This window comes from Argopecten irradians, chromosome 5 (assembly GCF_041381155.1).
Source record: "Argopecten irradians isolate NY chromosome 5, Ai_NY, whole genome shotgun sequence".
Classification (NCBI taxonomy): Eukaryota; Metazoa; Mollusca; class Bivalvia; order Pectinida; family Pectinidae; genus Argopecten; species Argopecten irradians.
In genome coordinates this window covers 8,187,690-8,202,279 of record NC_091138.1, presented here as the reverse complement: position 1 = coordinate 8,202,279, position 14,590 = coordinate 8,187,690, and the positions used below count along the sequence as shown (strand labels likewise).

The 14,590-nt window shown below is 36.2% G+C and overlaps 1 protein-coding gene across 5 annotated transcripts; it reads right to left on the bottom strand.

Annotated features, from left to right (window-relative positions):
- LOC138322777 (calumenin-A-like) lies at positions 1-14,590 on the bottom strand. Of its 5 annotated transcripts, none has more exons than XM_069266873.1 (9): positions 14,476-14,578; positions 12,701-12,732; positions 11,867-11,935; positions 6,331-6,461; positions 3,902-4,092; positions 3,269-3,441; positions 2,475-2,535; positions 1,939-2,135; positions 1-513 (listed from the first exon to the last, which is right to left on the bottom strand). In XM_069266873.1, exons 3-9 carry the CDS (start codon positions 11,924-11,926, stop codon positions 409-411), a joined length of 918 nt encoding a protein of 305 aa, XP_069122974.1. In that variant the 5' UTR covers positions 11,927-11,935; positions 12,701-12,732; positions 14,476-14,578; the 3' UTR covers positions 1-408. The 5 variants fall into 5 exon arrangements, with proteins under 5 accessions (XP_069122974.1, XP_069122972.1, XP_069122973.1 ...); XM_069266871.1 differs by having other exon boundaries at positions 12,646-12,732; positions 14,476-14,566; XM_069266872.1 differs by lacking the exon at positions 12,701-12,732 and having other exon boundaries at positions 14,476-14,590.

Genomic DNA, 14,590 nt, shown 5'->3' with positions numbered 1-14,590 from the left:
TTGTACATTTTTGTCATTTTTTAATCCAAAATCAGACTGATTTCAGTAATAACTAATTGTTTACCTACAAGGAGCAATACATTGAATGACAGAATGACTTCCAATCCTTACGTGTGTACTCGCTATTCATAAAAATATGGAGTGTTTACTGTCAAATTGTTTACAATGACCGTTATAGAATACGTGATAGTGCGTTATATCCTGGTGTTGCCGATTGATAGTAATAATGTCACAGTCACATACTTGTATTTGTAGATCGGAGTAATATCGCCTTCGTGATAAGTACTACCCAACCTAATAAGGTGTAATCCGCCCAATTCGTATAACATACAAATCGTCACCTGAACAGAAATAGATTGGAATTACAGTGCAATAGTGTCCTATTTATGGAATTGAAGATTTCCATCATCAGAATTCGTCGTGTTTCTTTAGAACATCACCATAATCCAGCGCCTGACTTCCCACAAATAAATTGAAGCTGTTTATTATCTCCGCCTTGGTCAAAACTCCATCCTAAAACATATTACAGCAAATTTGGAATCAGATCAACGATTACACGTTCAGTTTAAACATTTAAGGATGTACAACTCTGAGAAGTCAAATTTGTTTTAGTAAACTATTTTCTCATATAGATTTTTGGAAATCGAAGTTCATACCATATACACCATATATATATTAAATCCATTATTTCCTAATGAGATGTTTGATATGCATGGATGTTTCGCAGAATATATTTTCCAGTAGTCTTCTTTAAAATTATAGCAGTTATGATTAATAAGACTCATATTTTCACTCAGAATAACAACATACGCCACCCCTTCCCCTTAATTTTGAGCTACAAAATGCACCCTTTTCAGCCATTTTTGCCACATAAAACCTTTTATAGAAAAAGTTCTAGTATTAAACTTTCGGAAATATTTCGCATGTCAATAGGGAAAAGGTTGCGTTTTCTGTATCAGGCAGAAAATTTGGGGTCCGTGTGGTTATTTTTTGCCCCATTTCAATATCTGTTGTTTTTCAATGTTTTATAGTTTTAAAAAAGTGCTAATAACCCTTAAATGTTAAAACAAAGTGACACAAACGTATTCTTTCACACATTAATGCATAATATTTTAATTACCACGAAGCTAGTAAAGAATTACATCACAATTTAGCTCGATACAGCTAAAAATACAGGCGCAATGATGATATCAGTAAAAACAATTAATGAAAAAATGGTACCTTTGGCTCTACTCAAAGCGAAAAAAGACACGCTTTCAAAACGGCCACCAAATGGGTCATTTCTTAAAATCCCCGTATAAAAAATCTACTAAGAATAGAAATGTAATTTTTTGACAAAATTTGCAACTGACAACTTGCTACAAATATTGAATTTTTTATTTGAAAATATCATTACTTCTTTGATCTATGTCGAAACGAGACTTCAACAGGACTGAAACCTCAGAGGAATACATCCTTAAAGACATCAAAATAAACTTTGAAAGACATCAGACCATACTGTCATACGCAATAAAGATAAACAAAAATATCGATTGAAAGAAGAGGCTTGCAAAATCACATGAAGACCTCTTCGGAGACTCGCGATTTATTAAACTGTTTTATGCTACACTAATCCCGTTATCAGTGTGGCGTAAAGTACCTAATGCAACCAACCGTGGGTCTCCGCCGACGGAGTTTAGGAAATCGATTCGAAATGCGTTTAAAATAAGTAAAGTAAAAATGTTTTGCTTTTAGATTTAAGGTATGATCTTTAGAAACATAAAAGAAACATGAAAAATATTATAGATTTATAATAACGTCATCTGCGATCAGCTGGGTTGAAGCTAAATTAAGGTATTTGTTTGGTTTTAAACTGACTTTAAACAAATACATTATAGAAAAACTTAAAAACATAACGTATTTAGCGTCAGTGAAAAGTACAAACAGACTATGGCCCACCTTATCAGTGTCGGCGTGGTTGATAAGATGGTGAGCCTCCGCCTTAGCTGGGTTATAGTTTTCAGGACTTATCCATTCCTTCATCTCCTCGAAATCCAATACGCCATTCTTATTCTTATCTCGTTGTCCAAACTCCTGTCGGCGTAAATCTTTCCACTGCTGAGTTTGTGTCCGTGGGTCATGACTATTAATGTCCACTGAAAGTTTGGTACAGGTATATACATATCTAGTTACCATTATCCGATTATCTGATTGTTTTTTTTTCTTCTTCAGTAAAACGTCTTTTACTTATCAATTATTGTTAGATGATATCAGCGCTTATGAGCATACGTGTATGCTATTTTTCCAAAGTTTTGATTTATTTATTTTTCATTTTGATTAACATTTTCTCATAAATAGATAAAACTTCATAAATCTAAACCTAACAAAACAGGTTTGTATATCTTAATCAAACGATACTTACAACGGGCATATATCTATATGCGAATCATACAGACCTTACACTATTAAGAGTATTTATGACGAAATCTACTTACTTACAAACTCCTCGATATCAATTTTTCCATCTCCATTTCTATCAAGTTTTTCCGAGTATTCCTGCAACGAAAAAAAAGCAGAGATGTAAACAAAATAATCGTTAACTATTATTACAAGTTCTATTATTACAAGTTGACAAAATGTTGATACAATATGGTAGAAATAACAGAAACAAAATAATAAAAATATTATAAAACTTAACATTGCTTTCGTATTTTCGGATATTCAGAAACCAGTCAGAACGTTCACCGTTAGGTTAATTAAACATGGTTATCTGCCATTTAAATGAATTCTTTATACATTAAAACTTTTATGTTAAATAAAATAAAATCGAATAATACTAACCATTATTAGTTATTTTATCTTGTGTTTTTTTTATATTTATGATAACATAGCAACCACGAAAACAAGAACAGTTTCTACGCAACGATTTTGTCGTGTTACTTATCATATCGTAATTCACCAAAGTATCACTTTAATCATCCTTATTACAAAAGACATGTGTTGTCGGTAACGGTAGAAAATATATCAATCTTAGAATTATTTGTATGAATTTACATTTAGGAGTTCATGTCAGCATTTTTCAGCAATTGCTATGTTATCAAAGGAAATTTAACTATTATTGTCCGAAACTGTTTCATCTTCAAAAAGTTCCACATCGTTATGTCAGTCCAAGATTATTTGTATACAGGTCAATATAACCGAAAAGAAATCATCAAAAGTTTTACAGTTCAACACTTGATCAGACAAATCCTTGTTTTACGTACCAGAACTATGACCTTGTTTTACGTACCAGAACTATGACGTCCTTAGTATGTTTGCTCTCCTCCGGATGGACGAAGTACATGAACTCTGTCTTTGTTAACACGGAATCACTGTTCAGGTCAGCCAATCCCCAGCGACGCTTCTCCTCCTTCACCCTGGCTCTGTACTTATACAGGGGAGAGTGGGGACTCTCGGGATTTTCTGTAACAAAAACACCGAAACAAATCGCTCAGGGAAGGTATTTAATTTTTCGTAAGTATAGTACAAATGATGGGATGGCTGTCGAAGCATACAAATAATTTTAAAATCCATATGATTGACCTAAAATCGAGATCACTGTTAAAACTTTTACTCACGTAATTTCTATTTCGAAGAAACCGTGTTCGATTTGCATATTAGAATAGAAGGGTTATTTTCCTTTTAAATGAATACACTTATAGAATTATGTAACCCCTTAGAATTCCACATCCGATTGAGGAATTGGAACTAAGTAGTCTTCGTGAAAGGAGAGGACAATACCACTGCGCCATCCGAAAACAATAATTATCCTGACTTGAAATCAAAGTTACAAGGACATAGATGTGATGTTAAATCTTGAAGCCATGTTCACAACTTCAGTTCTACAAAGACATGCTGAAGCCCTGGTCAGGTCAATACCTACCATGATAATGTCCAAACGTCTTACGGAGGTAGTTTTCCCAGGTCAGTTGTCCGTCCTCGTGATCCAGCTGGATCCATATCTGGTTAGTGTCATTGGCCACAAAGCTCGTGCGGATGTACCAGATCCAGTCTGCAAGTTCTACCTCAGAAACCTTGTCGTCATCGTCCTTGTCTATCTTATCTACGATAAGTCTGTTAAATCAAGGCGACAAACGTTTGATTTCACTCGTGAAGAGAAGAAAGGAAAAGATGGGTCTGACTCGGACGATTATTCTGTTACACTTTTTCATCTATACCTATTTAGAGATTTAGATAGTATATGTTAACATCCAAGATTTTCTCACTATAGCGTAATTGGTATTTTGTTTTCTCCTTTTTCAAGGATCTGACCTTGCACTACCATATAACATGTACGATGTATGTTCCGTGTTTTTGGACGTTTCCAAGGTATTTGATAAGGTATGGCATGAAGCTCTTATATATAAACTAGAGAATATTGGTATCAAAGGAAATTTACTTAATTGGCTCAAAAGCTATCTTAAAAATAGAAATCAATTTGTTGTTTTAAATGGTCAATCATCAGAACGTAGGTATACCAACTCTGGTGTCCCACAGGGCTCTATACTTGGCCCTTTACTATTTTTGATATATGTTAATGACATTAATGTAGGGATTCTTTCGGACATCAATTTATTTGCAGACGACACTTCTCTCTCTTCAGAAATTAATAACCCACACTGTATTAATAAGTTAAATAATGATCTTTCTACTCTCTCAAATTGGGCAAAGCGTTGGTTAGTAACTTTTAATGCAACGAAAACAGAACTTGTCATATTCATCAAAAAGCGCACTCTAAATAACCCTGATCTTCAGCTCAATAATATTACTATCAATCACGTCAACACACACAAACATCTTGGCATATCATTATCTGGAAACCTAAGCTGGCATGTGCATATATCTGATATTGTAGCAAAGGCTAATAAAATATTAAACATATTACAGTCATTATCGTACATAATACCACGTGTCGGTCTTGAAAAGCTATATAAATCTATGGTAAGATATATCCTGGAATATGGTTGTATTCTATTTGATAACTGCAATCAGCATGAATCCGACCTTATTGAAAATGTCCAGCGACGGGCTGCTCTAATCTGTACAGGGGGGTATAAGGTAACAAAATATACAAAACTTTTAACTGAGCTTGGCTGGGAGCTACTAAGTGATAGAAGGAAGTATTTTAGACTTAAAATGTTATTTAAAATTAAACATGATCTCGCTCCTCCATATTTGAAATAGCTCTGTTCACTCCTTTCACATCGGACTCCAAATTTCAATTTCAGGAATTCTAATACACTACTTCCAGTTCCTTCCAAAAAAACATTCTATCACCAATCTTTCTTTCCAAAAACTATTAGAGACTGGAACAATATTCCCGAATACATAAGGAATAAACCCACTCTTAACTCTTTTTCACAAGCACTATCAAAACTTTCGACTACAAAATCAAATCCACTAAATACGTATGGGCATGGAAAAGGTAAAATCAATCAATGTAGATTAAGAATGGGCCTTAGTGCCCTAAACAAACATAGATTTTCTTACAAATTGACACCAAATAAATATTGTGATTTATGTGTAGACTCTCCTGAGGATGAAAAACACTTCTTTTTATTATGTCCTAGATTTATAATCCCACGTACAAAACTAATTCAAAATACTTGTAAAGAGCTGACTCCAAATGTCAATCCCGACCTTATCATCAATCTCATACCTGATATCTTTGTCAAAATTTTATTATATGGCTCTGAAGATAATACCGATTCATGAAACAAAATTATTTTTGATTCCGTTTTCGAATACATCATCGACTCCAAAAGATTCTAAATAATTATTTCTTTACACTTCATTTCCACTCCCATCTGCATCTGCATTGCTCTCTCCCCCTCCTTCGCCTGTCTCTCTCTAAGTCTCACCATCTTCTCTCTCGATTTTTTTTCTCCCTCTTCCCTTTCTCATTTTTTTTTTTTGGTCATGAAATGTTTGTGTGTGAGTGAGAGTGTGTGTGCGTTATTCTAATGTATTGTCATGTATATATTGTATTGTCATATGTGTCGAGGAGAGCATCTAGTAGCCCTAGGGCTGTGTGCAATCCTCGTTAAAGAAATAAAGAATTAGAAAAAATATAACATGTATATTACGTATCTTATGACTGTAGTCTTAGTGATCGTACCATAAAAACATCATAAAATCAGCTGCTGTGTTATATATCCACTACATAAATAATCTATTGAATCTAATTTATATATATATATAGTGCAATGTGAAATTTGAAATAATTTACAATTGGATTTAGGCTTAAATTTGCTAAAGCCCTGGTTATTGATTTATATAGATACAGGTTAGAAACGAATACAGTTGACCTACCCGAGTCGGCGTTTGCTCTCCTCCTCCGTCAGTTGTTCGAATTCCGCTGCATTATCCTTCCCAAGGAACACCTCGTGGTCGTAATGTTCATTGTGCTTACCATCTACCTCATGGGGGAGTTCGGATAGGGACTGTAAAGTTATACAACGTGTTAAAACATGGGGGAGTTCGGATAGGGACTGTAATGTTATACAACGTGTTAAAACATGGGGGAGTTCGGATAGGGACTGTAATGTTATACAACGTGTTAAAACATGGGGGAGTTCGGATAGGGACTGTAATGTTATACAACGTGTTAAAACATGGGGGAGTTCGGATAGGGACTGTAATGTTATACAACGTGTTTAAAACATGGGGGAGTTCGGATAGGGACTGTAATGTTATACAACGGTGTTAAAACATGGGGGAGTTCGGATAGGGACTGTAATGTTATACAACGTGTTAAAAACATGGGGGAGTTCGGATAGGGACTGTAATGTTATACAACGTGTTAAAACATGGGGGAGTTCGGATAGGGACTGTAATGTTATACAACGTGTTAAAACATGGGGGAGTTCGGATAGGGACTGTAATGTTATACAACGTGTTAAAACATGGGGGAGTTCGGATAGGGACTGTAATGTTATACAAACGTGTTAAAACATGGGGGAGTTCGGATAGGGACTGTAATGTTATACAACGTGTTAAAACATGGGGGAGTTCGGATAGGGACTGTAATGTTATACAACGTGTTAAAACATGGGGGAGTTCGGATAGGGACTGTAATGTTATACAACGTGTTAAAACATGGGGGAGTTCGGATAGGGACTGTAATGTTATACAACGTGTTAAAACATGGGGGAGTTCGGATAGGGACTGTAATGTTATACAACGTGTTAAAACATGGGGGAGTTCGGATAGGGACTGTAATGTTATACAACGTGTTAAAACATGGGGGAGTTCGGATAGGGACTGTAATGTTATACAACGTGTTAAAACATGGGGGAGTTCGGATAGGGACTGTAATGTTATACAACGTGTTAAAACATGGGGGAGTTCGGATAGGGACTGTAATGTTATACAACGTGTTAAAACATGGGGGAGTTCGGATAGGGACTGTAATGTTATACAACGTGTTAAAACATGGGGGAGTTCGGATAGGGACTGTAATGTTATACAACGTGTTAAAACATGGGGGAGTTCGGATAGGGACTGTAATGTTATACAACGTGTTAAAACATGGGGGAGTTCGGATAGGGACTGTAATGTTATACAACGTGTTAAAACATGGGGGAGTTCGGATAGGGACTGTAATGTTATACAACGTGTTAAAACATGGGGGAGTTCGGATAGGGACTGTAATGTTATACAACGTGTTAAAACATGGGGGAGTTCGGATAGGGACTGTAATGTTATACAAGGTGTTAAAACATGGGGGAGTTCGGATAGGGACTGTAATGTTATACAAGGTGTTAAAACATGGGGGAGTTCGGATAGGGACTGTAATGTTATACAACGTGTTAAAACATGGGGGAGTTCGGATAGGGACTGTAATGTTATACAACGTGTTAAAACATGGGGGAGTTCGGATAGGGACTGTAATGTTATACAACGTGTTAAAACATGGGGGAGTTCGGATAGGGACTGTAATGTTATACAACGTGTTAAAACATGGGGGAGTTCGGATAGGGACTGTAATGTTATACAACGTGTTAAAACATGGGGGAGTTCGGATAGGGACTGTAATGTTATACAAGGTGTTAAAACATGGGGGAGTTCGGATAGGGACTGTAATGTTATACAAGGTGTTAAAACATGGGGGAGTTCGGATAGGGACTGTAATGTTATACAACGGTGTTAAAACATGGGGGAGTTCGGATAGGGACTGTAATGTTATACAACGTGTTAAAACATGGGGGAGTTCGGATAGGGACTGTAATGTTATACAACGTGTTAAAACATGGGGGAGTTCGGATAGGGACTGTAATGTTATACAACGTGTTAAAACATGGGGGAGTTCGGATAGGGACTGTAATGTTATACAACGTGTTAAAACATGGGGGAGTTCGGATAGGGACTGTAATGTTATACAACGTGTTAAAACATGGGGGAGTTCGGATAGGGACTGTAATGTTATACAACGGTGTTAAAACATGGGGGAGTTCGGATAGGGACTGTAATGTTATACAAGGTGTTAAAACATGGGGGAGTTCGGATAGGGACTGTAATGTTATACAAGGTGTTAAAACATGGGGGAGTTCGGATAGGGACTGTAATGTTATACAATGTTAAAAACATGGGGGAGTTCGGATAGGGACTGTAATGTTATACAAGGTGTTAAAACATGGGGGAGTTCGGATAGGGACTGTAATGTTATACAAGGTGTTAAAACATGGGGGAGTTCGGATAGGGACTGTAATGTTATACAACGTGTTAAAACATGGGGGAGTTCGGATAGGGACTGTAATGTTATACAACGTGTTAAAACATGGGGGAGTTCGGATAGGGACTGTAATGTTATACAACGTGTTAAAACATGGGGGAGTTCGGATAGGGACTGTAATGTTATACAAGGTGTTAAAACATGGGGGAGTTCGGATAGGGACTGTAATGTTATACAAGGTGTTAAAACATGGGGGAGTTCGGATAGGGACTGTAATGTTATACAAGGTGTTAAAACATGGGGGAGTTCGGATAGGGACTGTAATGTTATACAAGGTGTTAAAACATGGGGGATTCGGATAGGGACTGTAATGTTATACAACGTGTTAAAACATGGGGGAGTTCGGATAGGGACTGTAATGTTATACAACGTGTTAAAACATGGGGGAGTTCGGATAGGGACTGTAATGTTATACAACGTGTTAAAACATGGGGGAGTTCGGATAGGGACTGTAATGTTATACAACGTGTTAAAACATGGGGGAGTTCGGATAGGGACTGTAATGTTATACAAGGTGTTAAAACATGGGGGAGTTCGGATAGGGACTGTAATGTTATACAAGGTGTTAAAACATGGGGGAGTTCGGATAGGGACTGTAATGTTATACAACGTGTTAAAACATGGGGGAGTTCGGATAGGGACTGTAATGTTATACAAGGTGTTAAAACATGGGGGAGTTCGGATAGGGACTGTAATGTTATACAAGGTGTTAAAACATGGGGGAGTTCGGATAGGGACTGTAATGTTATACAACGTGTTAAAACATGGGGGAGTTCGGATAGGGACTGTAATGTTATACAACGTGTTAAAACATGGGGGAGTTCGGATAGGGACTGTAATGTTATACAACGTGTTAAAACATGGGGGAGTTCGGATAGGGACTGTAATGTTATACAACGTGTTAAAACATGGGGGAGTTCGGATAGGGACTGTAATGTTATACAACGTGTTAAAACATGGGGGAGTTCGGATAGGGACTGTAATGTTATACAACGTGTTAAAACATGGGGGAGTTCGGATAGGGACTGTAATGTTATACAACGTGTTAAAAACATGGGGGAGTTCGGATAGGGACTGTAATGTTATACAACGTGTTTAAAACATGGGGGAGTTCGGATAGGGACTGTAATGTTATACAACGTGTTAAAACATGGGGGAGTTCGGATAGGGACTGTTAATGTTATACAACGTGTTAAAACATGGGGGAGTTCGGATAGGGACTGTAATGTTATACAACGTGTTAAAACATGGGGGAGTTCGGATAGGGACTGTAATGTTATACAACGTGTTAAAACATGGGGGAGTTCGGATAGGGACTGTAATGTTATACAACGTGTTAAAACATGGGGGAGTTCGGATAGGGACTGTAATGTTATACAAGGTGTTAAAACATGGGGGAGTTCGGATAGGGACTGTAATGTTATACAACGTGTTAAAAACATGGGGGAGTTCGGATAGGGACTGTAATGTTATACAACGTGTTAAAACATGGGGGAGTTCGGATAGGGACTGTAATGTTATACAACGTGTTAAAACATGGGGGAGTTCGGATAGGGACTGTAATGTTATACAAGGTGTTAAAACATGGGGGAGTTCGGATAGGGACTGTAATGTTATACAAGGTGTTAAAAACATGGGGGAGTTCGGATAGGGACTGTAATGTTATACAACGTGTTAAAACATGGGGGAGTTCGGATAGGGACTGTAATGTTATACAACGTGTTAAAACATGGGGGAGTTCGGATAGGGACTGTAATGTTATACAACGTGTTAAAAACATGGGGGAGTTCGGATAGGGACTGTAATGTTATACAACGTGTTAAAACATGGGGGAGTTCGGATAGGGACTGTAATGTTATACAACGTGTTAAAACATGGGGGAGTTCGGATAGGGACTGTAATGTTATACAAGGTGTTAAAACATGGGGGAGTTCGGATAGGGACTGTAATGTTATACAACGTGTTAAAACATGGGGGAGTTCGGATAGGGACTGTAATGTTATACAAGGTGTTAAAACATGGGGGAGTTCGGATAGGGACTGTAATGTTATACAAGGTGTTAAAACATGGGGGAGTTCGGATAGGGACTGTAATGTTATACAAGGTGTTAAAACATGGGGGAGTTCGGATAGGGACTGTAATGTTATACAACGTGTTAAAACATGGGGGAGTTCGGATAGGGACTGTAATGTTATACAAGGTGTTAAAACATGGGGGAGTTCGGATAGGGACTGTAATGTTATACAAGGTGTTAAAACATGGGGGAGTTCGGATAGGGACTGTAATGTTATACAAGGTGTTAAAACATGGGGGAGTTCGGATAGGGACTGTAATGTTATACAAGGTGTTAAAACATGGGGGAGTTCGGATAGGGACTGTTATGTTATACAAGGTGTTAAAATCAGTATAGCTGAGCCATAAAGAATTGTAAGTAAGCTGTACTACAAAGATACATATTTTGTTCTTGTAGAAGTTGCAAGAGTAGCCAAAACTAAAGCTTTGATGGTATGGAAATTATTTCAATAAATTTGTTATTTTTTTACATTTATGATGGAATTCAGAAATTTGTATGAATTATTTTTTAAATTGCAGGAAATTCTAAATTACACTATTATGTATGTCACAATGTGGCCAGTATTGGACTAAACATTGATGTTTTCTATACACCGGTGCAACGTGAAAAGCATACCCATAAAAATTACCCGATATTGTTCTCAAAGGAATTCGGTCGTAAAACAAGCTCACATGACACAACAATCTTATATATAAAAAAAATCTTATATACAAGTATAGATAAGCTACGTGCATATAAACTTCACAATTGTATCTTTGTTTATATAAGTGCATATTCTTACACCAGAAATATTTTTGAAATATGGTCACAGACCACACAATTACATGTATGATTTCCTGATAGTAAATGAGTAAACTGGAGTCTTTGTGCAAAAAAGGTTTTTTGTAAAGCTTTCGATGAAGTTAGAGCAGTTAAAGTATGGGAATAGATGACTGAGAGAAAATTCATCTGAATTTTCGTTTGACTGGTCAATAATACATATAGATCATTTCGTATGATAGATAAACAACAGGATATTGAGAAAGATGTCTGCTACTTACCAGTCCGCGTGAGCACGCGATCATCACAGACAGCATCACTTGCAATCGTAAGAAATGCATGTTGAAAGTCTGAAATAAAAATACAAAGCAGGTTACAGCAAAACAAACGCTTACACATACGAGTTATCAACAGATACACGCCAGCTCGCCATCACTGCATGTGTACACGTGTGTATGCACCCCTGCTAAAACACGGCCTCTTAAAGACCATTCACTCCACATCTTACATTACACATAAGCCAGAACTCCCGTGTACACATTTGTATAACTTATCCTCAGTCCCTCCCTGCATAGATTATCAAAAACAACGGGAGCTCCGAACTCCCCGTTATTCACTCAGCCACTGCCACTGTATGTATATGAAATTTGCTACAGAGAAATATTTAAAACACCAGGCGATCCAAATAAAATGTCCAATTCGAAATAAATTAATTATTTGAAAATTAATTAAACTTTACTTCCATGATAAGTTTTCAGTAAGCGATCGTTTTTTTATGTTACGTACATTATAGACAGTAGAGATGGTTCTGATATCGTTGCAAAACTATAAACAATCACATTCCTACCATATCAAACATCGTACACAATTAACTCTGTTTCCTCAATGCTCAAATTCGGCTTTTTTTGTCTATACGTATTTCATAAGCTCTGGCACATCCCAGTAACCCGATTTTAATTTGTTTTACATGTACAGTAGGAAGGAAGTGAGCTACATTTCCAGATACAAAATACATTTTTGGTTTAATCTAACTTCCGGTGGGACACATTTGTATACATACTTATTTAATGTAGGATGTAGTCAAGCAGAAAGAGTTGTGACGTAATCATACTCACTTTTCATTCTTCTTCAAGCCAAAGTGTGTCAACTTTAATAATTCAAAACACATGTGTCAAAATAATATTAGCATAGATTCAATGTGTTATAATTACGTCAACACAAATACAAGTCGCAAAATTTCGGATATTGAGTCGTCATACTATCGTCGCATAAATGCAAGTGTCATAATAATGTCAGCATAAATATAAGCGTCATAATAGCGTCAACATAAATACAAGTGTCATAATTTTGTCAATATAAATACAAGTGCCATAATTTTGTCAATATAAATACAAGCGTCATAAAAACGTCAACTTAAATACAAGTGTCATAATACGTCAACATAAATACAAGCGTCATATACGTCAACATAAATACAAGTGTCCATAATAAAATACGTCAACAAATAATACAAGCGTCATAAAACGTCACTTAAATACAAGTGTCATAAACGTCAACATAAATACAAGTAAATAACGTCAACTTAAATACAAGTGTCATAATAGTTAACAATAAAATAACAACATAATACAAGCGTCAAAAACGTCAACTAAATACGTGTCATAATACGTTAACATAATACAGCGTCATAATAACGTCAAGTCATAATAACGTCAACATAAATACAAGCGTCATAATAACGTCAGCATAAATACAAGTGTCAACATAAATACAAGTCATAATAAAACGTCATCAAATACAAGTAATAATATCGTCAGCATAAATACAAGTATTATAATATCGTCAGCATAAATAAAAACGTCGTAAAAACTTCAGCATAAATACAAGTTTCCTAATAATATCAGTATAAATACAAGCATCATGATAATATCAGTATAAATACAAGCATCATGATAACGTCAGCATAATATAACGTTGGCAACTACAGCTATCTAAATAACGTTAGCATAAATATGTAAGTCATGAAATACGTTTGCTGTAAAGATTTGGTCGTAATAATGTTATCAGAAATACATGCATGTTTTCTTCATATAAGACTTTGTCGTCAATAAATGATCGGGGCTAACACGCCTTTTGACATCAAACTTAGTCAGACTTTGCAAAAAGGCTTCAGCAGTGAGACATCTGTGTCAAAATAACGTCATATTATGTCAATATACTATAGCATAAGAATACTTGACTGGCACTGCACAAAGTTGGTTTTAATACACGAGACATTTTACGTAAGAATATCTTAAAGTTATGATAGCGTCAGCATAAATATATTAGTAACAAACTTGTAGCGTCAGCCGGCTATCTATAGATATAATACAGTTGTATCATTGTATGTGTTGGTATTGCATTAAACAAACTTCTGTCTTTGCATTTAAATTATTTTGAAACTGCATTATCTATATTCCAAATAGTTGTTTTGAAATAAAATTTAATAATTCGGGAACCTTGATCCCCCCTCCCCCACCCCTGCATTCTTAGTGCTGACGTGGCAGTCGTACCAAAAGCGACAAGTTGCACTGGCTGTGTTACCAAAAGGTTGCTGCTTTGCTTTAAATATTTATTGGGTACTCAGATTATTGTTTTGAATTAATATTTTATGAATGAATCAAATTATTTGTATTAGTCTTAATAAATTTATATTCGTGTACAGCTGATCGTCTTTTGACTTCAAACTTAGTCGAAAATAACATAGACCTAAATATTCTGCCGCAAGCAGAATATCCTAAACGATATGTAAACAAAGGCACGTGGAGACCGTCCGTCCATTATTATACACCATAATAGTAAATACTGAACGTCTATTTAGCTGTAGCAAAGCTAACTTTAACCAACTTACCTGCGGTACGTTGACGTATAATGTACCCCTTGTCTGATGTCTGTGTTGGAGTAAGTTTGAGGGACTGTTTTTGTTGCAGTTAAGAGGAGGAAAAGAAGGAGGGGGTAATTCCAGA

What these genes read in the sequence shown, in the direction of transcription:
- LOC138322777 (XM_069266868.1), bottom strand. Translation starts at nt 12,126, where the DNA reads ATGTGTACACGGGAGTTCTGGCTTATGTGTAAT. An exon ending in AGTTCTGGCTTATGTGTAAT is followed by an intron (nt 11,936 to 12,093) that starts GTAAGATGTGGA and finishes TTTTTATTTCAG; the next exon opens with ACTTTCAACATGCATTTCTT. An exon ending in ACCACGCCGACACTGATAAG is followed by an intron (nt 514 to 1,938) that starts GTGGGCCATAGT and finishes AATATGTTTTAG; the next exon opens with GATGGAGTTTTGACCAAGGC.